The sequence below is a fragment of the Gymnodraco acuticeps genome, unplaced genomic scaffold (genome assembly GCF_902827175.1).
Source record: "Gymnodraco acuticeps unplaced genomic scaffold, fGymAcu1.1, whole genome shotgun sequence".
Lineage (NCBI taxonomy): Eukaryota > Metazoa > Chordata > Actinopteri > Perciformes > Bathydraconidae > Gymnodraco > Gymnodraco acuticeps.
In genome coordinates, this window is record NW_022989980.1 from 674,154 (window position 1) to 700,693 (window position 26,540).

Here is a 26,540-nt window from a genome sequence, read left to right on the forward strand (position 1 = left end):
TACTGTGCTATACACAACTACACTGTTTTGTGACAGCAATCTACAGGAGGATAACCATTACAATGTCAAGCTGTCTCAAGCACTTTTCAATGTCAAGCTCAGAGTTTCCAGACCCTTTAGAGACTGTTTACTTGCTATTCACGTTGTTTGTAGTTGGAGTAATGACGTGGCCTTTACTCACTAACTAGGATCTGAGGAGTTGCATATGAAGGAGTGGCAGAGTTAGTGTGCAGATGTTAGACTGGTTATGCTGCTTCTATTTGCTCAGTAATGCTTTACAATTTTGATTTTAGGTGATATTCTAAAGTCTCAGATAAATAATTCTCATACAATAGCTAAAAAAAAAATCTACCACCATTAAGGCAACGCTTAGTCTCAGTTAACAACTGCAATATTTTATTCTCTTCTTGCCTAGTTGCAGAAAAATATGTACATTTAGTTTCAAGATTACAAGAACATTTTGGTCAAGGCAAAACAAATGTTAACAAAGCGAATGGTACATTTATTTCCCTTTTAACAAAAATCCTTCACAGTATGTTTACCAGGTTTGCAGCAACAGCCCAACATGTAATCAGTAATTCATTTGATTTATTATCATCCAAAAGTCACATTTCTTAAAAGTACTTGATCTGATAATCACATTTTTTTTTTTTAAATGAAAGTGGAACAATGACAGCTCCACTGAAAAAGTTGTTCAGTAACACAGGACAATAGAAATATACTGAATATTAGGGCTGCACGATATATTGTTTCAGCCATTGCAACACAGGATGTGATCATGTAAGACAAACGAACTCAAGTCATGCTCAAACTTCTTTGCTGCTTGAAACAAAAGGAAAAATCACTGAATTTAACATCACTATTCTCAAAGGAAGATCTGTCTAATAGAACATAAATTACTCCAACTTTCAAATTTGTTCATAGTGAGAGATATGCAGGTTCTTCATGCACAGCAAACAACCAATCACAATCATTTAAATCAATTATTCAATCAGAAACAAAGCAGGGTCTCGAAAATGGGCGAGGACCACGAGAAAAATCGCCAAAAAAGGAAGATCAGTTCAGTAAAATCTTTCGGCTACAGAATCTACCTGTATGTATACTTCAACATCGTGCAGCCCTCGTGAATATACTTTCCCCAGATGTCAACACTGGGGTACATCATTCCAACTTCCAGAGAATCTAGTCTCATGGTACAAGTTTGCTAAATGTCCCTGCTCCATCTACATTTAAAAGAACCGCACACTCATCACCTCAGTTCAACAACACCACAAATGCATTTCAGGTGCTGATTGTGCCAACTGCAAAAGGTACAAATATACATAAAAGAGTTATTCCCACCCAGGATCCATTTTACAAACATAATTAGAAAAACATCTCAACAGTTAAGTTTGCCATCATAGAAGCAAAACACATTTCAAATGCCACGTACATATTAAAAGGAAAGAGTCTCTAGTCGTTGTCTGAACCTTCAGGAGGTTCAAATACTAACAAGTCATGGAAGTCGTGGCCGTAAGGACGAAGTCTGTAAACTCCGAACATCATAACCTGCATTTGATTGGGCGACATCTCGTTAAACGTGACTGCCAGGTCGGAGCAGCAGCCCTCCACCACATTAGTGGGGTTGTCCCTCATGCTGTCCGTTATTAAGCTGTCCACACTCTTGCTGTTAAAGAGGCCCTTTCCGTGAGAGTCTTCTCCGTTCTCTGCGAACACACCGGTGTATTTGAGACACACTGCCAGCTGCTTGTCCTCACTCATCGTCCACAGGGCGTGTCCTCTTTCTGGACATTTTCCTTCATCCTCCAACACATTCACGAGCCTTTTCAGCGCTTCATAACTCAGAACGATGCCACTTTCATACGCCACATACTCCAGCTCCCCGGACTTCATAGCGTTGCCCAGGTAGAAGGGCTCCTCGGGGTCCTTTGTGAGCACCAGGTGTTTGAGGTTCTCGATGATGGCAAACGTGGTCGCTTTTGCCACAAAGAACCAGCGCAGATCTCCGGCGTTCTCATAGGCATGCTTCAAAGCTTTACGTAGCCTCGCCCAGTCATCTTTTTCATTTAAGTCTACCGCCTCCAAAGCCTTGGAGGACTCGGAGGTGTAGAACACAGCCTTGTCACAGTGTTTACTCCAGGTGTCCAGCGCAGTCGCCCAGTAAACCAGGATCTTTGGCTGGACCATGATGATGCAAGACACCCGGACTTGATTCACCAACTCCAGCACGTGACCGTCCGAGAGGCGAGTCAGCTCGTCTTTACTCGGGGCCTTGACGTGATGATGATGATGTTCGCCCGGCCCGTGCTCTGTGGCGGGGCTGAAACTACCAAATAGTGAGAGTCCCAAGCAGAAGATGCCGCCCATGGCCATCCCCTTCATGAAAGAGCCTCCTTCAGACAACATGTTGACAGCAGACACTGGAAGGGAGAGAAATAGCCAAACATTAGCTGAAAGGGAATGCTTCTCAGAATAAACTAGGATCTTAAAATATAGTTTGATTCATCTGAATTAATCTTTAATTTTCCCACATTAAGGTTGCTCTAATGATCTCATATTGGGCGTAAATCATTCACAGACTCTGAACTGTACAACATGTGCGAGCTTGCATACATAGAAAAGCAAAAACATACATTATTACTGTCTTTACACCAGCTAGACGTTTGTTACAGAAATGATTGTAAGATTTGACTTATAAAGCCCTTCATAGAGCTTTTGCTGTAAGGGTTTCTTAATTATAAAATGACATGCTTGATAAACTAAACCTATATAAAGTCTTTTATAACTTTATTTAATCTGGGTGAATTTCTCTAGCTGTGTGTATTTATACATATTCAACAGCTGTGTAACATGTATGTTCGTTTATGACTGGAAAGACTACAACACTTCAGGGCAGAATTACACTAAACCTTGAAGAGTGAAGGCAGAGACACAATGCTCCACCAAGGCCATCACTTATAACCAATTGAGCAGCTGTGACTCTTAGTGAGCACATTGTGAAGCTGCATTGTTATCCACAACTCGGTATCTACACTGAACAAAAATATAAATGCAACACTTTTGTTTTTGCTCCCATTTTTCACGAGATGAACTCAAAGATCTAAAACATTTTCTAAATACACAAAATAACCATTTCTCTCAAATATTGTTCACAAATCTGAAAACATCTGTGATAGTGAGCACTTCTCAAAGGTACACGTATGAGGAAATGATATGGGGTAAATTGTGAATACAGACAGAAAGAAGAATACAAATAGGAAAGGAGCAAACAAATAGTATTATGAAAGCTATTTTAAAGACTATATATACACACAAAATATAATTATGTGAGAAGCTGTGTAGCTCATGTGTAATGCCGTGCGTGACAACTTTACTACTGTGACAGTAGGTTTAGGAGTCCTATTTATGAATGTGCACTGTCCAATCTGACAGATAAACTAAACTATTTCTATGCAACAAAGGAAATATAGTTGAGTACAAGTATAACTCGTTAAGCTTGTTTGTCTTGTGAGACAAGTTGAGCAGCTGATCAGGTCTCAGATGGATTATAAATCGTTTGGATTAGACATTACGGACATGTTATAACGTTTTATTAATGTCGACATTTTATCTATTAAGTATGAACAGCTAGCGTTAACATTAGTTCACTTCATAACATTGAATCCGAGAGTTTTTTTAAGTCTTACCAGCTGATAGCTAACTGTTAGCTTCCTGTCTCCGTAGCGTTTACACTAAACGTCTTGTTAGCAACATACATAAAACAAGTAAAGAATATATACTGTACCTAGCAGGAGTAATACGCCCTTATGCGAAAGTGTCCTGCTTCCTTCCTCCTTTCAGCTGCCACTGTTACTGTCCGTCGTCAGGAGAGTTAATTAACAGCTAGGTGCATGTTCCAAACTGACGGCAACTTCCGGGTCTGAAGTCACGTGACTCTGTTGAGGTCACATTCCTTTGTTTATGTTTTTATGATATGCCTCAAAATTAATGTTCTTTTATTTGTTTTATGTTGATCATTGTTAACTGATTGCTGGGTTGATTATGATATATTTAGGCTAAAGCTGCTGAAAATATCAACCTTTCATATTTAATAGGGGACAACTCTGTCGTGTATAACATGACTTAATTTTATGTGCATTTTTGTAGTTTTTTGCACAAGTCCAGTTTTAATTTTGAAGATTTTAATTTGTTTGCAAAATCAACAAAACGTTCCTATTTTAAATATAACAAGTTGTTATTTGTGCTGATGCATGTTACTATCAATCAATCAATCAATCAATCAATCAATCAATCAATCAATCAATCAATCAATCAATCAATCAATCAATCAATCAATGTTTATTTATATAGCCCAATATCACAAATGCTACATTGGTCTCAGTGGTCTTCACAGTTTGTACAGCATATCACTATATCAGTATGACAATACGACACCCTCTGTCCTTTGACCCTCACATCTTACAAGGAAAAACTTCCAGAGAAAACCCCACAGTTTAAAGGGGAACATGGGAGAAACCTCAGGGAGAGCAACAGAGGAGGGATCCCTCTCCCAGGACGGACAGACGTGCAATAGATGCCGTGTGTAAATCGAAAAGATAATACATTTACAACATAGGTAGACCAAATGTTTGGAAATGAATGTGTCTGTAATAAGAAGATGAATCCACGAGGATGTCAGCAATCTTGTGGGAGCCATCAGGGAAGTAGTATGGTGAGAGTCTGGCAGGACTGCAGAGACAGGTTCAGCCACGACTCGAAGTCCAGGACTCAGATCCAGTACTCAGGATATAGGATCCAGGACACACGATCACAGCAACAGGATTAGCCTCGACTCAGGATCCCGGCGTATATATGGACACAAAAAAAGAGATTTGGGGGAAGCTGGGTTAATCGAAACATGAGAGTACACAGGTAGGCCTACAAACAGCCAGAAAGACGGAGTAAGGTGCCCCCCCCAACAGTCCAAGCCTATAGCCGCTAAACTAACGTGTCTACATACATGCACTCCCTTAGGATAGGTTGAGGGAAAAGGGTAGCAAGTAAGAAGTAGGAAACAGAGGTGGAGAGGCACACAGGGAGAAAGGTCCCCACTGGAACCTGAATTGGTTAGAGGTAAGGAGTAGGTATGTGGCTACGTTCCACATTTCCGGGCCGGACTAGGCCTTCTCTGCAACCTGTTACCCTCTATTAGAACCTCGAGAGGTCAGAGAGGGGAAAGGTTTTGGATACATTTTAAATATAAGATCTAAGTTTTTAGGATTTAAGTGAAAGAGTAAGAACTAAAATGTATAGGTGACGAGGCACAACGTATCTACGTCAATGCACTCTTATTCGATTATTTTATTTTATCACTATAAGCTTTATCAAAAAGGAAGGTCTTAAGCGTACTCTTGAAAACGGATAGGCTGTCTGCCACCCGAACACAAACTGGAAGCTGATTCCACAAATGTGGAGCTTGATAAGAAAAGGCTCTGGCTCCCATTGTACTTTTAGAGACTCTAGGAACAACCAACAACCCTGCATTCTTGGAACGCAATGCCCTAGTAGCACAGTAGGGTATAATGAGTTCTTTAAGGTAAGATGGCGCCTGCCCATTAAGGGCTTTGTAGGCGAGAAGAAGAATTTTAAATTCTATCCTGTGTTCTATAGGGAGCCAGTGTAAGGCAGCCAGAACAGGAGTCATGTGGTCCCTTTTCCTAACTCTGGTTAGTACACGAGCTGCAGCATTTTGAATCAGCTGAAGCGACTTAACTGACTTTTTGGTACACCCTGAAAATAAAGAGTTACAATAATCCAGCCTAGAAGTAACAAATGCATGGACTAGTTTCTCTGCATCGTTTTGAGGCAAGATATGCCTAATTTTGACAATGTTGTGTAGATGGAAGTAGGCGGTCCTTGAGATTGATTTTATGTGGGCGTTAAAGGATAAATCCTGATCAAATATAACACCAAGATTCCTTACAGTCTCACTGGAGGCCAAATTAATGCCATCCATAACTAGTATATCTTTAGATAGATTGTTTCGTAGATTATTTGGGCCGAATACAAGACCAAGGCGATACGCAGGGCTGGCACCATGTCCTTTACCCCCGCTCCTCAACGACGCCCACCAAAATCACCGCAGAGACGCGCACCATCTCCCCCGTCTTCATCACCGTGCCTACGTCAACCACCTCCCCCCCTGGCAGCATGTCCTCTACCCCCGCACCATCTCCCACGTCTCCATCACTGTGCCTGCGTCGGCCGCCTCCCCTCCCTTCGAGAGGGCATCTGCAGTCTCCGAAGCCTGATAAGGATGTGTGTGTACTAAACGCTGCAATCTAATATTTGCTGGGTCCAGGCTCAAGGGCGTATGGCACTCTCAACTCTTTCCAGGACATGCCGGGGCCCTGCCTGCCTATAGCTTTGCTGATATCTGTGTTGATAGGTAATAGATTAAGAGCGGTGAATCATCTTAGAAACAGGAAGCGCTCAAACGTTTGTGTGAGTTTATCTAATTTAGCAGTGATTCCATGTCAGCCACAGCTTGTTACAAAAAACATGACTAATAGTGTGTTTAACAAACTTAAACTAGCTTTATTAAATGTCAGGTCTTTGGCAGGAAAAACATTTTTAATCAATGATTTTATCACGGAGCACAATCTCGATTTTATGTTTTTAACAGAAACTTGGATTGAACAAAATAACAGTGCAGCTGTTCTTATTGAATCAAACCCTCCCAACTTTAGTTTTATGAGTCAGGAAAGAATGCATAAGAAAGGGGGTGGAGTTGCTATTCTGTTCAATGATTCCCTTCAATGCAGGAAGACATCATATGGAAACTTTGATTCTTTTGAATATGTGGCCCTTCAGCTGAAATGCTCCTCTCGAGCTCTGTTCCTAAATATCTATAGACCACCCAAATACTGTGCAAGCTTTTTTGATGACTTTACTGAACTGCTGTCGATAGTGTGTATTGACTTTGACCGTCTAGTCATTGTTGGTGATTTTAACATCCATGTTGACAACCCCCAGGACATAGGGGCTAAATAACTGTTTTGTGTTCTTGATAGCTATGGACTGACTCAGCATGTGACGGAGCCCACGCACAATAAGGGGCATACTCTGGACTTAATTATCTCAAAGGGTCTGAATATCTCTAAGGTTGTGGTGACTGATGTTGCACTCTCTGACCATTCCTGTGTTTTCTTTGAGAGCTCTATTTCTGTTCACAAAAATGTTCAAAAAGAGGTAACCACAAAGCGATATTTAACTGAAAATACTAGGGAAATGTTTACTCAGAATTTTTCTTCCACACTTGCCCCTGCCAACATCTCAGTAAATGAGCTAGTAGATCATTTTAATTCAAAAATTAAAAATGTTATAGATGCCATTGCTCCAACTAGGTTAAAGGAAGTGTCTGTCAAGAAAATATCTCCATGGAGAAAGGCCATGACCGTGAGAGCAGAAAAAAGAGAATGTCGAAAAGCTGAACGCAGGTGGCGAAAAACAAATCTCCAGGTTCACTTTGAAATCTATAAAGAGAGACTTGGCCTTTATAATTTGGAATTGAAAAACGCACGACAATCGTTCTTCTCTGACATCATTACCAACAACAAAAACAACGCACGTGCCTTGTTTGCTACCGTCGACAGACTAACTAACCCCCCAGTGTCAGTAGCCTCTGAATTTCTATCCACCAGGGCGTGCAATGATTTTGCCTCCTTCTTCACTGACAAAATTCAGAAAATCAGACAAGCAGTCAGTGCCTCTGCACCAGGTACAGCAAATGTGTTGTCCCTATGTCCACCTAATATCAATTCAGACACCATGACACAATTCCATCAGATTAATGATAAAAACCTAGAGGACATTATACAACTTCTGAAATCCTCCTCCTGCTGCCTTGATATTATTCCAACAGGATTTTTTAAAGATGTTTTGCCTTGCATGGCCTCAGATCTACTTCATATAGTAAACAAATCTCTTCACTCAGGTATTTTCCCACAGGCCCTGAAAACTGCAGTCATTAAACCGCTCTTAAAAAATAATAATCTAGATGCTTCAGTAATGAACAATTACAGGCCCATATCAAACCTCCCATTTCTAGGTAAAATCATTGAAAAAGTTGTTTTTCAACAGTTGAGTAATTTCTTGCATTTAAATAACTGTTTTGATGTGTTCCAGTCAGGCTTTCGTCCAAACCACAGCACTGAGACTGCTCTTGTAAAGGTCTTTAATGACATCCACTTAAACACAGACAGTGGCAGAACTTCAGTGTTAGTATTATTAGATCTCAGTGCTGCGTTTGACACTGTTGACCACAGCATATTACTAGACCGACTGGAAAACTGGGTGGGACTTTCGGAAACAGTTCTAAATTGGTTTGAATCCTACTTAAAGGACAGAAACAACTTTGTTTCTATACTGTAGGTAAATACACATCTGAGTTGACAAATATGACATGTGGGGTTCCTCAAGGCTCCATCTTGGGGCCTCTTCTCTTTAACATCTACATGCTACCACTGGCTCAGATAATGAAGAACAACAAAATAAGTTACCATAGCTACTGTATGCAGATGACACACAAATTTACGTTACAATTTCACCAGGAGACTATGCTCCAATTCAAACACTGAGTAAGTGCATTGAACAAATCAATGACTGGATGTGTCAGAACTTTCTCCAATTAAACAAAGATAAAACTGAGGTAATGGTTTTTGGAGCCAAGTCAGAACGTATAAAAGTTAGCGCTGAGCTTCAGTCTGCAATGTTCAAAACAACAGATAAAGCCAGAAATCTAGGTGTAGTCATGGACTCTGACCTGAGTTTCAACAGTCACATTAAAACAGTTACTAAATCAGCCTACTATCACCTAAAGAATATATCTAGGATTAAAAGACTAATGTCACAGCAGGATTTGGAAAAACTTGTCCATGCTTTGATCTTCAGTCGACTCGACTACTGCAATGGTGTCTTCACAGGTCTCACTAAAAAATCTATTAGGAAGCTGCAGCTGATTCAGAACGCCGCTGCTCGAGTCCTCACTAACACTAAGAAAGTGGATCACATCACTCCTGTTCTGAAGTCTTTACACTGGCTTCCTGTGTGTCAAAGAATAGATTTCAAAATACTGCTGCTGGTTTATAAAGCACTGAATGGTTTAGGCCCAAAATACATTTCTGACCTCCTGCTAAATTATGAACCATCCAGATCTCTCAGGTCTTCAGGGACTGCTCAGCTTCCTGTCCCCAGAGTCAGAACTAAACATGGTAAAGCAGCGTTCAGTTATTATGCTCCAAATATCTGGAACAAACTCCCAGAAACCTGCAGGTCCGCTGCAACTCTGACTACTTTTAAATCCAGGCTGAAGACTTATCTTTTTGTCGCTGCTTTTAATTGAACTATTCATATCTTAGACTGCACTGTAACTTTTATCCATGTACTTTTTCTTTTAATGTTTAATTGAACTATTCATATCTTAGACTGCACTGTAACTTTTATCCATGTATTTTTTCTTTTAATGTTTATTTTATTAGCTTTTCTTTTTAATGACTGATTTTAAATGCCATTTTCTTAATGTCTTTCATTTTTTGTAAAGCACTTTGAATTGCCTTGTGTTGAAAAGTGCTATATAAATAAACTTGCCTTGCCTTGCCTTACAATAACTTCAGTTTTGGTCGTGTTTAACATCAAAAAGTTTAAGGTCATCCACGTTTTTAAGTCCTTGAGGTAGTCTTGAATTTTATTTAGGTGATTGGTTTCGTCAGGCTTGATGGATACATATAGTTGACTATCATCCGCATAACAGTGGAAATTTACAGAATGATTCCTTATAATATTGCCTAGCGGAAGCATATATAGTGTGAACAAAATAGGTCCAAGCACTGAACCCTGTGGCACTCCATGGCTAACTTTGGTTTGCATGGAAGATTCATCGTTGACACGTACAAACTGAGAGCGTTCAGATAGATTGGACCTAAACCATCCTAAAGCAATTCCCTGTATGCCAACTAAGTGCTCTAGTCTTTGCAATAGGATATCATGGTCGATAGTATCAAATGCAGCACTGAGATCGAGCAAAACAAGAATAGAGACAAGTCGAGACAAGTCCCTTGTCAGAGGCTATTAGAATGTCATTTGTGACTTTAACCAGAGCTGTCTCTGTGCTATAAATCATTGTTTTTTAAGTAATCACACAGCTGTTTTGCAACCGCTTTCTCAAGAATGTTTGAGAGGAATGGGAGATTAGAAATAGGTCTATAATTGGCTAAAACCTCTGGATCGAGGTTGTGCTTTTTAAGAAGAGGTTTTATTACTGCAACTTTAAATGATTGTGGAACATAGCCTGATAATAAAGACATATTCTTAATATTTAATAAAGAAGTGCTAATTAATGGAAAAACTTCCTTTAACAGCTTAGTTGGAATCGGGTCTAAGATACACGTTGATGGTTTAGAAGAAAGAATCATTGAATTTAATTGTTCAAGGTTTATGGCTGAAAAGCATTCTAGTTTACTATCTAGTGTAATATTAGAGCTTACATTTCCGGGAGCTGTTGATAACACTATACTGGTCAAAAGCAAGAGGTCATTGATTTTGTTTCTAAGAGTAACAATTTTATCATTAAAAAAGCACATAAAATCATTGCTACTGAGTGCTATGGGAATAGAAGGCTCAATAGAGCTGTGGCTCTCTGTCAGCCTGGCTACAGTGCTGAAAATAAATCTTGCATTATTCTTATTCTCATCTATTAATGAAGAGTAGTAGGCTGCTCTCGCTTTACGCAGTGCTTTCTTATATTCATTGAGAGTAATATGCCAAATTAAACGAGATTCTTCAAGTTTAGTGGAACGCCATATTCAAGTTGTCTCGACTTTTGCTTTATTTTGCGGGTTTCGGCATGATGCCATGGAGCTAGTCTATGTTGTTTTCTTTTTTTCTTTTTTATAGGAGCAACAGAGTCCAATTTTATTCGCAGCGCATCTGTAGCACTATCAACAACATGATCAATTTGGGTTGGTGTACATTTTGTATAAGTTTCCTCCCCTACATGCAGACATGCTATCGATTTAAGTATTGATGGAATCTCTTCCTTAAATGTGGCTATAGCACTAACAGATAGGTTTCTGCTGCAGGAGCTTTTGACTAATGCTTTGTAGTCTAGTAACAGTACTTCAAAAGTTACAGAAAGTTACCAAAAGTTACTACTGCTAATACTACTACTAATACAATTATAATTAAACATGATATCAATTATAAAATAATAATTCATATATTATTCTACTATTATATTATAACGTATTATGATCTAATATAGTGTCAGGTTGTTTCTAAAATTATTACAATGGAGCTTAATTTGACCTATTGTTATTATCTTTGAACATTTTTACATCACATTACATTTGATTTATTTTGTATATTTTTTACTGAATATATTTATACGATCAACATTTTTCCTTTAATTCAGTGTTGAACATAGGGTGACCAGGTGTCCCGCTTTGTGCCGCTTTTTGTCATTTGTCCCGCGTCCCACACATTGAGACTATGTCCCGCATTTGAGTGACAGTCGCGCAGAAAGGCCGGTTCACTGACGGTCTTTTATTTTTTAAACGGCATCATAAAGCCCCCTTCCTGAACGTTGACAGTTCAGGAGCGTCCATCTCTCCAGAAGTGACAAAAGCTTGAGATACATTTACATTTTATAAAACAAAATTACATTAGCAAAACACTTTTATCAAAGAAAAAACAATTTAACATTAACAAAAACAAATGAACAAAATGCGAAACACTTTTACAAAGCTAGAGACACATTTACATTTTATAAAACAAAATTACATTTTATAAAACAAAATTACATTTTATAAAAACAAAATTACATTTTCTAAAAACAAAATTACATTAGCTAAAACACTTTTACGAGAACTGAGTCAAAAGTACAAGTCTGTGAAAACAAATGCCGGTGTCGGACATAAACAAACACACCGAACACAGTGGGCCAATTACGGGAAGCACACTCTCTCCCTCTCTCTCTCACACACACACACACACACACACACACACACACACACACACACACACACACACACACACACACACACACACACACACACACACACACACACACACACACACACACACACACACACACACACACACACACACACACACACAACGCACGCACACACGCACACACACACACACACACACATCATACACCTTGGTGACCAGACATCTCCTTCATAAAACGAGTAATATAGGGGGAATAATCGGGCAGTTCAATCATGTGTAGAGGTGTGTGTGTGTGTGTGCGTGTAGAGGTGTGTGTGGTTAAAACAAAGCAGCCTGCAGTCGCTCTTTAGCTGTTCTACTTAAGGTAAACACAGCGAAGGCGATGCGTAATAAGGCACAGCTCCACTTCCTACTTGGAGAACCGGTAACTATCTTGTGCGCACGAGAACGTATCTCGTGCGCACGAGAAAGTATATCGTGATGAGCAAAACCGTTTCACTTGGCCCAGGTGGTTTCCACAGAACGGACAAAACATATTTAACGACCATAAACACACTCGTACCGTCCATAGGTACCCGGCGGTCTATCCGCCAAAACAAACTTAAAGGTCCCATGTCATGCTTTTCCGGTTATTACCCGTCCCCTTGTGTGACAGTTTTTATGCATGTAAACGGTCTGCAGAGTCACAAACCCTCAAAGTACACCCTGTAGCGAGTAAAACTCTAACACAGAAAATACCTGTCTATGCTGCCTCAGAACGCCTCGTTGGAGATTTCTCTTTTTCTTCCTGGGTACAGTGACGTGCCCATACCCAAATGGACCCATTGGTCCAAATGGACCAATCCGTAGAGCCGTTACGTTACGCCCGCGGAGCCGTTACAGTTGGACCAATATGCGGACTTCCTCACAAACACACACTCAATCTTTTCTCAGCTGCAGCTCTGCCGATTTCTCCTCCCTGAGATGGCGGGACGCGGCGAGGCTGTGAGTTTGTGTGTGAACACACACACAAACTCCCAGCCAGGCTGCGGGTGTGTGTTCGGGCTGGTTTAGCTTTGTCTCGCTGTCTCGCTGTCTCGCAGACGACCACTGGGCTCATAGGGAGGGGGGGGGGCAGGAGCTCCAACAAGCCGTTTAGGACAGAGAGTGAATACACATACTATACAGAGATGCTGTATGAGAAACCAATGCGATTTTGGAAAATTGCACAGTATAAATCTATTTGAGTAGACCTCAACAATGGAATTATGATCAGTAGAAATGGCCATGACATGGGACCTTTAAGTTTGTGTCAATCGCTTGCACGTCACTTCTGGTATGATGGACCTTCCCCTTCCGGTTTGATTCTCTAGTGTTTCGGCAAATGTTAAAGTGTTTCGGGACTTGTGAATTTGTCTCAGTTCTCGTAAAAGTGTTTTAGCAAATGTAATTTTGTTTTATAAAATGTAATTTCGTTTTATAAAATGTAAATGTGTCTAGCTTTGTGTTTCGCAGTTTGTTAATTTGTTTTTGCTAATGTTTTTTCTTTGGTAAAAGTTTTTTGCTAATGTAATTTAGTTTTATACAATGTACATGCACCACTCACTGTTGCATCTTGATATAATGTTTTCAGATGTTATTCACAGCCATTCCTGCAGAACAGATTGTTACTCTACATAATTTACATTTTGCTACCTTAGCTTGAATGCACAAAATGTGACTTTGAATTCATTAGCTGAACAAATCAAAAATAAATCCTGTATGAGGTTTTGACAGGGACTATCAATGATTTCCTTTTCCTGATGAGTAATATGTCTAGTAATTTAAAGTCATAGCTTGACCTTAAAGCCAAACTTTGTTGTACTTTTACCGTTTCTCATTGACTACACTGCAGACAGATGTATCAAATGTTGTTGTTTCCATCGATGTGGAGACAACCTTATAAATCACCTGATAACACGCACACTCATCTGAAGAGCATTAGGTGCCTTTCAGTTTGACAAAAAGCCTCCTTGAACAGCCCAAACCTCTTGACTTGTTTTGATCTTTTTTATTTTTAGAAACAAGCCTTAACGAAAACAAGTAATACATTAATCAGAATCAGAAATCCTTTATTAATCCCATAGTAGGGAAATGTAAGGTTGTTAAAGCGAGAAGTGGCATAGCAGATATAAAAAGACATCCAATAATAAAAAATACAATTTAGAGAAGAGAAGCACACATTAATAATACAAATAAAAGTTAAAAACAAATAATTAGGTTAGTACACATCCATGGCTAAAAATGATGAGCAGCAACTTAAGAACTTATTGACAGATGTAATGTTGGGTGTCGAAACTTTTTTGGGACATTCATTACAATTAAGGTTTGTCACATAAAGGTGATAATTGATTATTGATCAAACTCAAACTGTAATTTTCGTGACACCGCCTGTTCTCTCAAATACCTTTCATTAAAGGTGCAGCGTTTTAAACTCATATTTGTTCTTCATAAGGCAGAGGGGAATTGTTGGGCTTTGCATCTGAAAACGAGAGATCTGCAATGTGAAAAGATTCTTCCTGAGGCCATCAGGGCTGACCTCTGACCCTTGGCCTCGTCTGACACTTGTGATGTCCGTAGATATTTTTTTTTAGATAATTTTTTTAAGGTGGTATGGCGCTAAAACATTAAATATCTCAACAGTTATCAGACTGATTGCCAATGAATCTCTTGGAGATATCCATTTATATATTTAATGACTTTTAATGTTAATATAGCGCCATCATCTAACCAACATTTTAATTTGATGATTTTCTTTCTATCCTTACATTTCTATCAAATCCTAATTTGTCTTGTAAGTCTTTGTGGCACAGTTTTTTTATTATATAGAGAACAAAAAAGCCATCTTTGTAAAGAGCATTGTAGAGAAGAGAAAACAAGACATTAACACACTTTAATCAAATAGACAATAACAGTTTACAATAAAGACAGAAGATGATAACATAAAAACAAAATCCTTTCTGAAAGAAAATATAAAGCGTAACAAAAATAATGAGTAGAAAAGTCAGAACAGTAAAAGGAAAAAGATAGATTAAAGCAGGGACAATGGAGCAGTTGACAAATAAACATTTTAATCTTATTTTTCACACATATTTTACTTTTTGCCATCATTTTGATGTTGGGCCAATGTGCGAAATGCGACTTATACACCGAAAGCAGCATGGTAAGAAGCCTTCAGAAAACTTAAATATGCTTATTTCGAACAGTAAGAATAAAAATAGAAATCTTTAGAGAAATAAAATATTGAGGAGACGGGAAACCATTAAAGCGCGGCACAAGAAAGAAGCTGTTTCAACTCAACATTTGCAAAGTATTTACCACACTGTGACGTGTTTGATTCATCCGACAGTCATAATTAACAGAAATGTCAGTCATTCAACCCAAAGTGACATAGAAACCAATAGTGACATCTTTCCAGCAGCTGTGTACCTGAGACATGAGCGATGACACGTTTGAGCAGCCCATCACACAGAAACATGTCCGACATAAAGCATCAGAGCTCTGGACAGCCGCTGATTGCTGCTGCAGAGTAAACATTTGTTAGGCCTCTCTGTACAAGCACAGATAGTCCCCGGCTCAATTGACAGGGGCCCCTAAATTGTGTCTGTGACGCCTGATCCATCGCGTCAAAACCATTAAGAAGGACACTGGGTGTGATGATAATGTATCGATCAGGTTGTGATGGATGGCCACTGAGGATATATAAGTGAAGTTCTCTACCGAGCAGAGTTATAATCCAGATCTGACCATCTAGAGATATAGGCACCATGATTTCTGTCGCTGTGTTTTACCTCTTGGCTGTGATTTGTTCTGCAAGACGGACACATGCTCTACCTCTCTACCCCGACACCGACCTGGAGCCACAGGCAGGTAAGACTCTTCTGATATTGTTGCATTTATTTTAAAATGCTGCACTCTTAAGGGCAATTTGACTATTTTAAATTGGACACTTTGCACGTCTGCTTTACTGCATTTATGTGAGAAATGTATCTGAATGATGATACACAATTGATCTAATCTCAAGCAAACTCTGTTCATATTATTCCTAATTTTCCTTTGAGGTTATTATCTTATCTTTTTCTCAAATATTTGTATTCTTACATGCTCTTTAAGATATGGTTTTGAACATTTGACAAGTTATTCTGTTCAACTCACCGCAGGGATATTCATCTGATAATGACAGGCTGAAGTAAAAGCACATTTTCTTTTTAAATTTCAACAGATTTCATTCAGAAATTAGTGTCAGAGGTGGATGATGGACCCAACACGGCTGAGGGGGAGCAGAGAGAGGTGAATAATCTGTATCCTCTACTGATGCAGCACAATGGAGGAAGGGAGTCTTGGAATAAAGGTACAAATAATACAAATATCTTGCAGATAAATGGTCACCAAATGGTTATAATATAAGATAATGATTGCACTTCTATTTTTATGTTTTGAAGGTGCTAAAGATTCAATACAACAAGACAAGTTTGCAAACATGGTAAGGCTGATAATCTACTTCTCTATACACTATCTTTAAGAAAGTATTTATATGTTATATGTATATATACACTGTATATGTTTATAGCAATTCAAAGAAGTTAAAAGTGAAATTGCGCAGAAGAAAAAGTAGTCACTGAGGCAACAAGATGAATTAAATCTGAAGGCTGTTTTGTGGGGCTGAAAATAAATTCTGATTATTTTTATAAATCTATAAAGAGAAAGTATTTCAGAATCTGAGATTGAGCTAATTTATGCAGGAACTAAGCCACACATTTATTTAAGAGTAATCCTTAAAATAAATATGAATAACTGTGAACAGGTTAAAATAAATGTGATCACTTAGTTACAGCTCTGGCTTTAGATCAGAGTTCACCATGTTATCTGCGTGTGCTTTCTTCATGTTTTCTGTGTTGTTTTTAGGTGGAGGACCTCAGAGAAGCCGTCTTGAAGCTGGCGGCGGCCGACAAGCTTCGCTCTCAGGGTTTTCTCAGATCAGAGCAGAACTTGCCAAAAACAAACAAAAGAAGTGAGTGACTCTTATTATCTTCCATCAATCACTCAACACGCCTGCCCTTTATTTGCAGTCTTTGACAAAGGCTTATAGCATGTATAACCATTATAACTTTTATTTGTATTGGGCTTTTCTAAAATCAATGTTGACATACAATGAAACCCAAAAAGCAAACAGCATTGACAAGATTTGATTTATACTTTTTCTTAAACATCTATTTCCTTAGACCCTTAGATTCAGAAAAGGAAACAACTTATAGTATATAAGTAGAATATAGTATATAGTAAAGTAGAATATAATATCAATTTAAACAAATGATGATGACAAAAGTATTTGGATAATATTTAAACTAAAATGTAATCTAATAACTGGACGATGAACAGTGGTAATGATTTAAAGTAGTTTATTTATTATATTTTAGTCTATTTACTTTTGAAAAATATTTTCTTATCTTTATTTAACTATTTTACTCTGTCATGCATTAAGAGATTGTTTTGTTCGGTGGATAATGTGGTTTTGTGATGATGAAAAATGAACATTTTCACAGTGTTGGCAATTTAGAGTTAGGTTAATCTCACATGTGACCTCTGTGTCTGACCCTCTCTGATCCCCTGACAGCATGTTTCTGGAAATACTGTGTCACCAACTAAAGCCTGGACGCTGCAGGACGTTTGCTGTGATTTCTTCACGGCCTGGTCGGCCACGCCTTTCCTCTCCATCGTCATTTTTGTTTCCTACCAACCAGTTAATTCACCATCTACACCAAACGATCAAAAGTTATATTTTTGAAGTTGTAAAATTGTCTTTTTTGTGGCTGAAAATAAAGTTGAATCTCAGAAATGCCATTATTGAAACCTGTTTTGTTTGCGATATTTCAAGGTAAAGATGTTTCTTTTATCTATAGTACCTAAAGAAAAGAGCATTATATTATTAGTAGTCAGCACACAAAAAAACAAGATTATGACAAATCATTTTGATATTTATTATTAGTGTGACAGTGATAATCACATCAGATACAGAAGTGTATTTCATGGTTTGCATTAAAATAACTGTATGTGGAGGTTTCTGCAGCTGCTGCTCACAGTAACACAATCATGTATGTTTTAAAGAGGGTGATTGATCAAAAAAGTGTTGAAAAATATCTATTTACACTATAAACAATAACAATAATTGCACATTTGGCCTTTTCAATATGGCTTAAAGATCTGTCTGAGTGACTATGGATGTGGATACATACAACCAATAAAACGTTTTACTTCAGCGTGTCCTAGAATCTTACTGGAACAAAAATACAGATTTAAGGAGGAATAGTGTCTGTTTTGTGGCCACATATTAATTTGTAGGTTGTAGCGCCCTCTACAGATCACAACACAGTTATACTGAGTGAACACTTAATTACAAAGAATCCAAGGTTTTATTTCCTCTTGTTGGCCACGCTGAAGTAAGCCTTCTCGATTTCAATGTCGGCTGGACACGTCTGTTTGAACTCTTCTCTCTCGCTGGCGTTTCGAAGGTATCTCCACACGCCTGTGAACTCTGCGGGGATGTCAAAGTCGCAGTACTTCTTGGAAGCAACCTGAAATACAAAGAAAGGAAAATCTTAATTATAAAGAATACTATGTTTATAAATATCAGAAAGTACTCATGTAAAATTACCATGTTAAACAGTTTAGTATACTTTAATATAGTACAATGCACCATTTTTATGGTCATTAAGTAACTATAACTTTCATAATAATGTAGTGGATTTAAAATATAGATAATATTTCTCTTTATCGCTGTGGAGTACCTTTAATAAAATAAATGCAGCAAAAGTACTTGGCATTGATTTAACATGATTCGGGGACATAATGACACATTAATGGAAAAATATGAATACATCTGAATGGTTGTGAGATGATTGATCAGAGAGGAAAGAAGAAAATAAAACAGCTCTGATACACACATTGGTATTATTGGTTTAGCTTTTCCTGTGAAATGTTCGATCGTTTAACCTCTTTGGTTTGCAGACAGTTTGGATGGGAAATGTCTCTTTTGTGAAACTAATTAACATCATAAATGGTGACAAGGAAGCCACAACCACACACATTGTTTTGTAAGGAGTCACAAGCCCGGTAGTAAAATATTGATTTGATCTCTAATAATGCATACTTTTATACAACCTTAACATACCTTTTTTTCTTAATGTAAAATCTCATAATACAAATGAACATGCATAGATAAATGTATTGTATAGTAAAAAGTACAATATACAACCTCTGTCAAGTATCAAGTCAGTTCCTCAGAATTGTAGCAGTGAGTACACGTTTTCATAGAGCGAGTTTTGTCTAGTGCAGTCAAATAATGATTCCACCTAGCAGCGACCTCTTTGAGTCAATATAGGATTCAGAACTACAATTCTCAAGACACCCCCCATCCAATGAAGAGGCACAGATGTAGACAATTTGCCTCAACGTTTAACGCCAAACGTTTAACTTGACTCTTAAGAAGGCCTATTTTATTTGTAAAATTAAATAACTTGAATAACTTCAAAGATTACTCATTGAAAATGTCTGTATATGAGACCTCTGAAGTGGAGAAAGCACACGTACTTATATATTTTGCACCACTGCCTTTAGACTAAACTATAGTTACTAGAGATGACCCTAAAATGGAAACCCATTAGATGCGAAGTCTCACCCTGATGACGTGCAGTTTGGGCAGCAGGTTGCAGTCGGCTAAGGTGAGGCGATCCCCGTCCAGAAACTTCCTCTTGGAGACGGCGACGGACTCTCTGGAGTTGTGGTCGATCTCCTCGGGCAGCGGGGAGTTCAGGTAGTTGTCCAGACGCTTGAACTCCCGCAGCAGGTTTTTCTCGTAGACTGGAGGGTCAGAAACACAGAGATTATGTTTTCTGTAATGGTATGTGGTGTAATGTAATTGCAAGTACAATTACTCAAGTACAGTGCACGAGTGCTTCCATTTTATGGCACGTTATTCATTGACTCCATTACATTTCAAAGGGAAAATATTGTACTTTTTTTTACTTCTATCTGACTTTTATTGATCTTTTCTAGTTACTTTTTACGTTATAAATGACCATACAAAATCTATAGGTTTATAAAATGCAATAGATTTGAAGAGGTTAAATTAACTAAACAAATATAACTGCTATATATCAAACAACTAGACTGCCCACACATCAAAGTATCACAAATACAATTCCAATAATATAATAATATACATGTGTAACAACATAAGGACCAAGTAGTTAAGTAATTGGTTGATGCTAATAATTACTATTTAATACACTGTTGGCTGTTCTAGTCTATTATGGAATATTACCATATTTTAGAGGCTTATCACATGTTTTGTAGATAGAATTAAAATCCCATTAGTCCTGTGATAACATATTAAACATGTATTTGATCTATTTTCCTAAAATAAATACAAATAAAATCAATAAATAACAACATCACAATAAAACCAAGTCTCTAATAATGGGTTTTAAAAAAGGTTATGGATTCTGCTAGGCTTATCTGAGGATATGTACACATATTATTTGAATTTAAATGAATGAATGTCCGACTTACAGGTGTTATTAGGACTGTTCTTGATGAAAGCAGAGAACTTTGCAAAAATATCAGCGCCCACATCAAAAGACTCTCTGTTTAGTGGGCTGAGATGAGGATACCTGCGGGGGAGGTGAGAAAGGGAGTGAACGTGTTTGATGAGAATACGCCATCGTCACAATCACACCTGATTAATATTTGCTTAGTGATTAAGCGGCAACAATACCTGGGAGGTGCCACTGTTAGTTCAAGAAACTCCTCGATTTTGATGAAGTCTGTTTTGAGGGTGCCGTTGTAGAGGAGGAAAGGAGGGTTGGTGCCGGGGGCCAAGTCTTTGAGCTCAGCGGGCTTCCTGCAGAGAGGACACAGAAATGTGGAATAAGCATCATATAGTAAGGAGTCGAAAGGGAATTATTTATCTCAAATGTAATTTTGAAAGAATTATGCAATATTGGTTACATTTGAAAAGTAGGATGAAAGAGAACGGCAGAAAGAGGAATACATTTTTCAGAAAAATACAGAAAAACTGAATATTGAAAGGTTCTGCAACAGAGTAGAAAAAATGCATTACAAGTGGTACAGTATCTGCTCTCCTTTTTTTGTTGCTTGTCTTTTGTTTCTCTTTTGTTTTGAGATCCAGACAAAAGGAAAGTAAAATACGTGGGTCCTGTCATGAATACATGCTGTAGCAAAAGGTATAATTTGCAAGTTGAAGATATCAAGAATAAAATAAGAGATATGGACGATGTGTTTTAGATAAAGCCCGTTTTACCCCCTTAAGTTTGCCATTTATATTGCAGATTTTATTTGTCATGCATCAGCTTAAACCTCTATAAGGGAAAAGGTATTTGAAAAATGAAGAGGAAGTAGGGCAGGGAGATGTCTTTCTTATAGATGTATTCAGTACATGTATTTAATCTTACTGTTATCAAGCAAGTCAAAACTGAGAGCGTGTTGTTATCGAGGCTGTCAGAACCAAATGTGGTTCAGTAGATTAATGTGTTTAACATTGGCTGTGTGTTTAGTTATAAAAACACACTGTGCTGGGAGTGGTCGGCTGTGTACGTGTGTATGTGTGTGTGTGTGTGTGTTATGAATCATTCAATTATCAGCTTCCTTTCAAAGTTTCCTGATCTTATTTGCTCACCGGTAATGACGCTGAGAAATTCACACAATAAAGCCTCAATTAAAGAAGGTGTTTGTTTGACAGCGACACAGAGCTCTTTGTACATGGAGCTATACGGCTCCTCCCTCTGACCTCTGTGAGACAGAGGGAGAAACACACCTATTGATAAGTGAGAAATTATTTGGATTACTCTCAAGTTCTCTCTCTCATTTGCTTCTTAAAAGAGTCCTGTGTAAAAGTCCCCAAGACCAGATGCTCAGGAAGTGTTTCTGATGGAGGGGGGGCTTACTTCCTCATGTCAACAGTGGTCACTGTAAACTTCACTCCTTTCAGCCACAGCTCCATGAAGAGCCTCTGACAGAAGGGGCAGTTCCCCACGTTCTCCCCATCATGCCCAGCCTGAAAAACACAAACAAGTAAATGTTAAGTATATGACTACATGAGCCATAAATGTCCTGTTATAGCCAGTGAAGTGTTATAGCAAATCACAATATATTTTCTCCTCTGATCCGCTAATAAACACATCTAAGTGAAAGAAAGGCGTGTCCAGGCGGTTTCCTCCATCGAGGGAAAAGCAGGCATTGTGTTGTGGCGGAAAACAACTATTAGCTCTGCTCCCTCTTGATGTCAAAGGAAAAGTTTGACATTTTGAAAAATTATATGCTTTCTTTCCTGAAGTTGGATGGGAAGTTTGATACCACTTTCTCAGCCTATTCGGTAAACATGAGTACAGTCAGTAGCTTGTTGGCCTAGCAAAGCTTAGCATTAAGACTACAAGGAAAAAGAAACAGCTAGCCTGAAGAGTAAAAATAAGGTTTATGTGCTCTACTATTTCTTGTGTGTGTTTATAATCCTCCTACTTTTTGATACAGACTAAACAAATGTGATAAAGCGTGTTTCTTGGCTTTTGTTTCCTGTATTTGCACCAATGCAAATTCCTTGAGCGTGAAAACCTAAGACTGATGTCACTCTCAGCAGAAATCCTAAATGTCAACTGTTGAATTGTTCAACCCTTACCCATAAGAGACATAATGTACTGTCTACTACAGCATATTGTACTTTCTTCAATTGTTCTGAGTCTCACTTGACCTTGTTTTATATCTGTCTCTGCACAGATGCCTTTAACAAAAACAGGTTTGTGTACCAGTAGAATGAAAAGTTCCACGTGTTGGTATTGTCTGGCTATTAACATCAAGGAAGATATTTTATCATTTTTCTTGATATAGAGGTTTACAACTGAAAATATGTGTAAGTAAAGCGGGTGTACCAGTCCTCCTGTTCGCTCTCAGCTCCGTCTGGCTGTGCGATGATAAGGTCGGCTGTCTGTCTGTGGTCAGAGTTCACAGATAAAATATAAGCGCCGTGACACACAACAGGGAAAGAAACACTTGTAGCATCTGCAGCACACAGTATCTTTAAATGGTACCCATCAAAATGAGAGTTGTCCTCTGATTGATCGTACAACATGGTGCAGATCTCTGGCCTCTTATACAATACTGATAAGTGATCAGAAAATCCTTTGTTTGCCTTAATTCCTGAAGTGAAATTTGAAAACAGGGCATTTGTGTTTTCTGCTTCCCTGCAAGGAAATACTAAATTGAGAACTATTTTTAAATCCAAAATGAAAGAATACGATTCCTTAAGATGTCAAAGTTGTTTTAGTAAAACTGTCAAAACAGAATTTATTTCTGCAATATGAGTTCGAGAAATTTGTGCTTTCTTTTTTCTATGAAAACATATTTGTAATCTCATTGGACCTCCCGGTTGAATCGAAGGTTAAATCAAATACATAAATATGTTCCTCTAAAAGGGAGGATATGAGGCAGTTACATTAAACAGGTAATAACAAGTAATATAAAAACTGGTTAATGTTGTTGAATTTATCTACACAAGAGGCTCTTTTGACAGTGAATTCAGGTGTAATTGACTTTCCCTCTCATGTTCCAGCCAACTTCTCCTTTTAAGTTATTAGTGAAATTTAAAATGACTGACCTTAATAAACAACTCGATGCTTGGCTCCATTTCAGAGTTCTGTCGAAGTGCCATGTTGTCCCAAAACAAATGTAATACAACTTTTGTTGTTGTTGTATTCCTTGTTCCAGTCAAAGCTTCTCCTTAAGTCTTTTTGCACCCACAGCGCTGTATGGAGAGAAGTCTGATAGCAGTGAATAGGTGCTGCTCTGGTTTAAATGGTCTCTGTGGAGAAAGTGTAACACCTCCTGGCTCAGTTTGTTTTGTCTCAGGAGGAGGCTATCGCTCTGAACATACTTCACTAGTGAGGGGAGAGGGAGGATCCAGAGAGATGGGCGGGGTACTCCCTCTTATATACCCAAAGCAACATCTATGAGCCTAAAATAGTTTCCTCTGCTTATTGCAATACACAGGAACTGATAACAGCGTGTGAGTCAAAACACACCAATTCAGAGGATTCATTATGGATCACTCACATTCCAACACTGTTAGGTATGAAGGGAATATTAGATTAGGAGGAAGGCTGATCCCAAATTCAACGTTAGCATTTTACATTTAAAGATAATATTTCAGAAAGTAAAAATAATGGTTTTAATGATAAGTCATCAACTAGTAATATGTAATATCTAACATTATATAAGTATAAGTAGATTGATTTTCTAACACAGAAATCTTCCCTTCAGTTACCGTATACATTTCCAGTTTCATTCTTATCTGTTTTCTGGGTTTTACAAAGGGTTTGGTTGATACTGTATATATCATTCATAGCCTAACCTAGATTTCACTTTAACCCATCCTTAAGGATTTCTCCTTAAGGAAATGTACGCAAGTTATCAAGTATGACTTAGAGTTCTCTAAGTACTTTTTGCCAATATTGTATATATTTGACACACTAACTCCAATACATTTTATTCAGAAATGTTGTCATTTTTATTCAATTCCAAACAGCTAAAACATATTGTAAGAAGTTCCTTTAAATACATTTTAAAACGTTTTTGTCATTCATTAAGAACAGCTAATCTTGCCATCAGCTTACTGTGGTAATTATAATACTGTATTTACTGTATGAAATAATAACACGACATTGAGATAATTAGTTCAGCATTAAAATTAGTTTAATTTGTCGTTCTTAAAGCATATTTCCTGAATATACGCAAATATTTTGACTTATAATGCAGGACTTGTAATCGCCCACCGCATGGTATATATTTTGCTAATTGTTTTCTACTTTATTCTACTCAGGGAAAAGGTCACGTTGGATTTGTCACTATTCTTTTTAAACAAAAAGGGGATATTTCAGAGGTATTTGCAGTAACGCAACAGGCACATTTTACTTTGATTTGTTTTGCATGCGTTGAAGTGTCAAGAAAGTATTACAAATATTACTTCCGTTTCATTTAACATTTAATATTCAAAGTGGTATGATTAGTAATTAAATAAAAAATATGTACTCTTATCTTTAACTCATAGCCATAGTTTGGAAGTGAGGGCTTAGTTCAGTATCTCAGTTTCTTGTAATACTATAATTTACAGTAAAGAGGAAAGTGTTGTTTTTGGTGAAATCCCCAAGCTGTAGTTGAGACTTCCCCAAATAAATAACACATCATGGGCAGAGTTATGCAACGCATCACTAGGAATTTAAGAAAGAAAGATGCAACGCTCTGTGCGATTTTTGTTAGGTGGCTGAGTGCCATTAAAAACATTGATATTCCAAACAAATCCTGGAAATGTGATGAATAACACTCAATGATCACAGGAAATGTAAAAGAGGGAGAGAAGGTTGTTGAAAAAAGATAGTATCCTCCTCTTCTTTATTAAATATCTGCAAAGTCAGAGAGGTTATGACCTGGGATTTTCCAAATGTCTGCAGATAATCTCTCCTCCACACGCTGGTACCATCCGTCTCCCAAGTAGACAGTTTTAAGGAATAATTAGTTACTCTATTGACACTTCCTATGGGAGGTGAAAGGAATTTACTGGAGTATGAGGTGGGAGTGTCAATCTAACGTAGGCACATTATTAAAAAGTGTGTCCTTCTCACCCTCCATTATAACTCTGCTATGGAGGGTGTGTTTTTTTGAGCCTGTGTGATAAATGACTAGAGGGCCATTCAGATATGAACTTTGATTCACCATCACAAGTGGCTGCAGTAGCTGATACTGTCACAGTTCTCATGAATTATGCGTCAGTGTTTGGTTGGTATGACAACAACTGTCACACACAGAGTTGGGTAAGAGACCAAACTAAAGTTAATCACAACTTTTAAAGTAAACTTTGAGGACATTCAACAGGAGAGATATCCTGAGTACTTGTGGAAAAAACATGTCAATGACCTTTAACTTCCTCTTCCACACACCGAAAGATAGGAAAGGCCCGAGAGATGCAGATATCTCCGCTGGACACACACACAGCTGGAAGTGACCTCCTGGAAACAAAGTGCCTTATCTCCATAAACAGAACCCAGTCCAAGAGAATGAGTCTTGATTTTTCTATTACACACACACACACACACACACACACACACACACACACACAAACGTAAGGTCAAGATTTACAGCGCTAACAAAACATTGACATGCCAGTGAGTATCTGCTGGTGGATCTACATGAGTGTCTGCTGTTATCTCTATATAGCAAAAGCTTCATAACTTACTGGTAACTTAACATAATGTACATTACTTAAAATAAGTCAATGGGTTTTAGTTACAATGAGTTTAGTTTTCGGGGGAAGACGGTCTCTTTTGGAAATAGCATTCATCAGGTGTTAAGTTAGTTTAACATTTTAGAAAATACACTTATTGCTTATTTTTTAGAAGAGATTAGGACAAAAATATGAATACCATTATTTTGTTGGTGAGTCAAGTATAAAGATGGAGCTTGAAGGTTAA

At 38.0% G+C, this 26,540-nt stretch overlaps 3 protein-coding genes across 3 annotated transcripts; 1 reads left to right on the forward strand and 2 right to left on the reverse strand.

Moving 5' to 3' along the window:
* Positions 1-373: 373 nt before the first annotated feature.
* On the reverse strand, positions 374-3,919 carry c1galt1c1 (C1GALT1-specific chaperone 1). The gene is made up of 2 exons (XM_034211832.1): positions 3,785-3,919; positions 374-2,420 (listed from the first exon to the last, which is right to left on the reverse strand). The coding sequence occupies exon 2, from the start codon at positions 2,404-2,406 to the stop codon at positions 1,453-1,455; it is 954 nt and encodes a 317-aa protein (XP_034067723.1). The 5' UTR covers positions 2,407-2,420; positions 3,785-3,919; the 3' UTR covers positions 374-1,452.
* An 11,367-nt stretch (positions 3,920-15,286) lies between these two features.
* Positions 15,287-17,845, forward strand: urp1 (urotensin-related peptide 1). Its single transcript, XM_034211844.1, has 5 exons — positions 15,287-15,879; positions 16,232-16,360; positions 16,452-16,492; positions 16,915-17,020; positions 17,624-17,845. Exons 1-5 carry the CDS (start codon positions 15,777-15,779, stop codon positions 17,653-17,655), a joined length of 411 nt encoding a protein of 136 aa, XP_034067735.1. The 5' UTR covers positions 15,287-15,776; the 3' UTR covers positions 17,656-17,845.
* A 123-nt stretch (positions 17,846-17,968) lies between these two features.
* Positions 17,969-23,965, reverse strand: clic2 (chloride intracellular channel 2). Its single transcript, XM_034211843.1, has 6 exons — positions 23,675-23,965; positions 21,972-22,081; positions 20,783-20,908; positions 20,578-20,678; positions 19,685-19,866; positions 17,969-18,581 (listed from the first exon to the last, which is right to left on the reverse strand). Exons 1-6 carry the CDS (start codon positions 23,726-23,728, stop codon positions 18,420-18,422), a joined length of 735 nt encoding a protein of 244 aa, XP_034067734.1. The 5' UTR covers positions 23,729-23,965; the 3' UTR covers positions 17,969-18,419.
* Between the last annotated feature and the right edge of the window lie 2,575 nt (positions 23,966-26,540).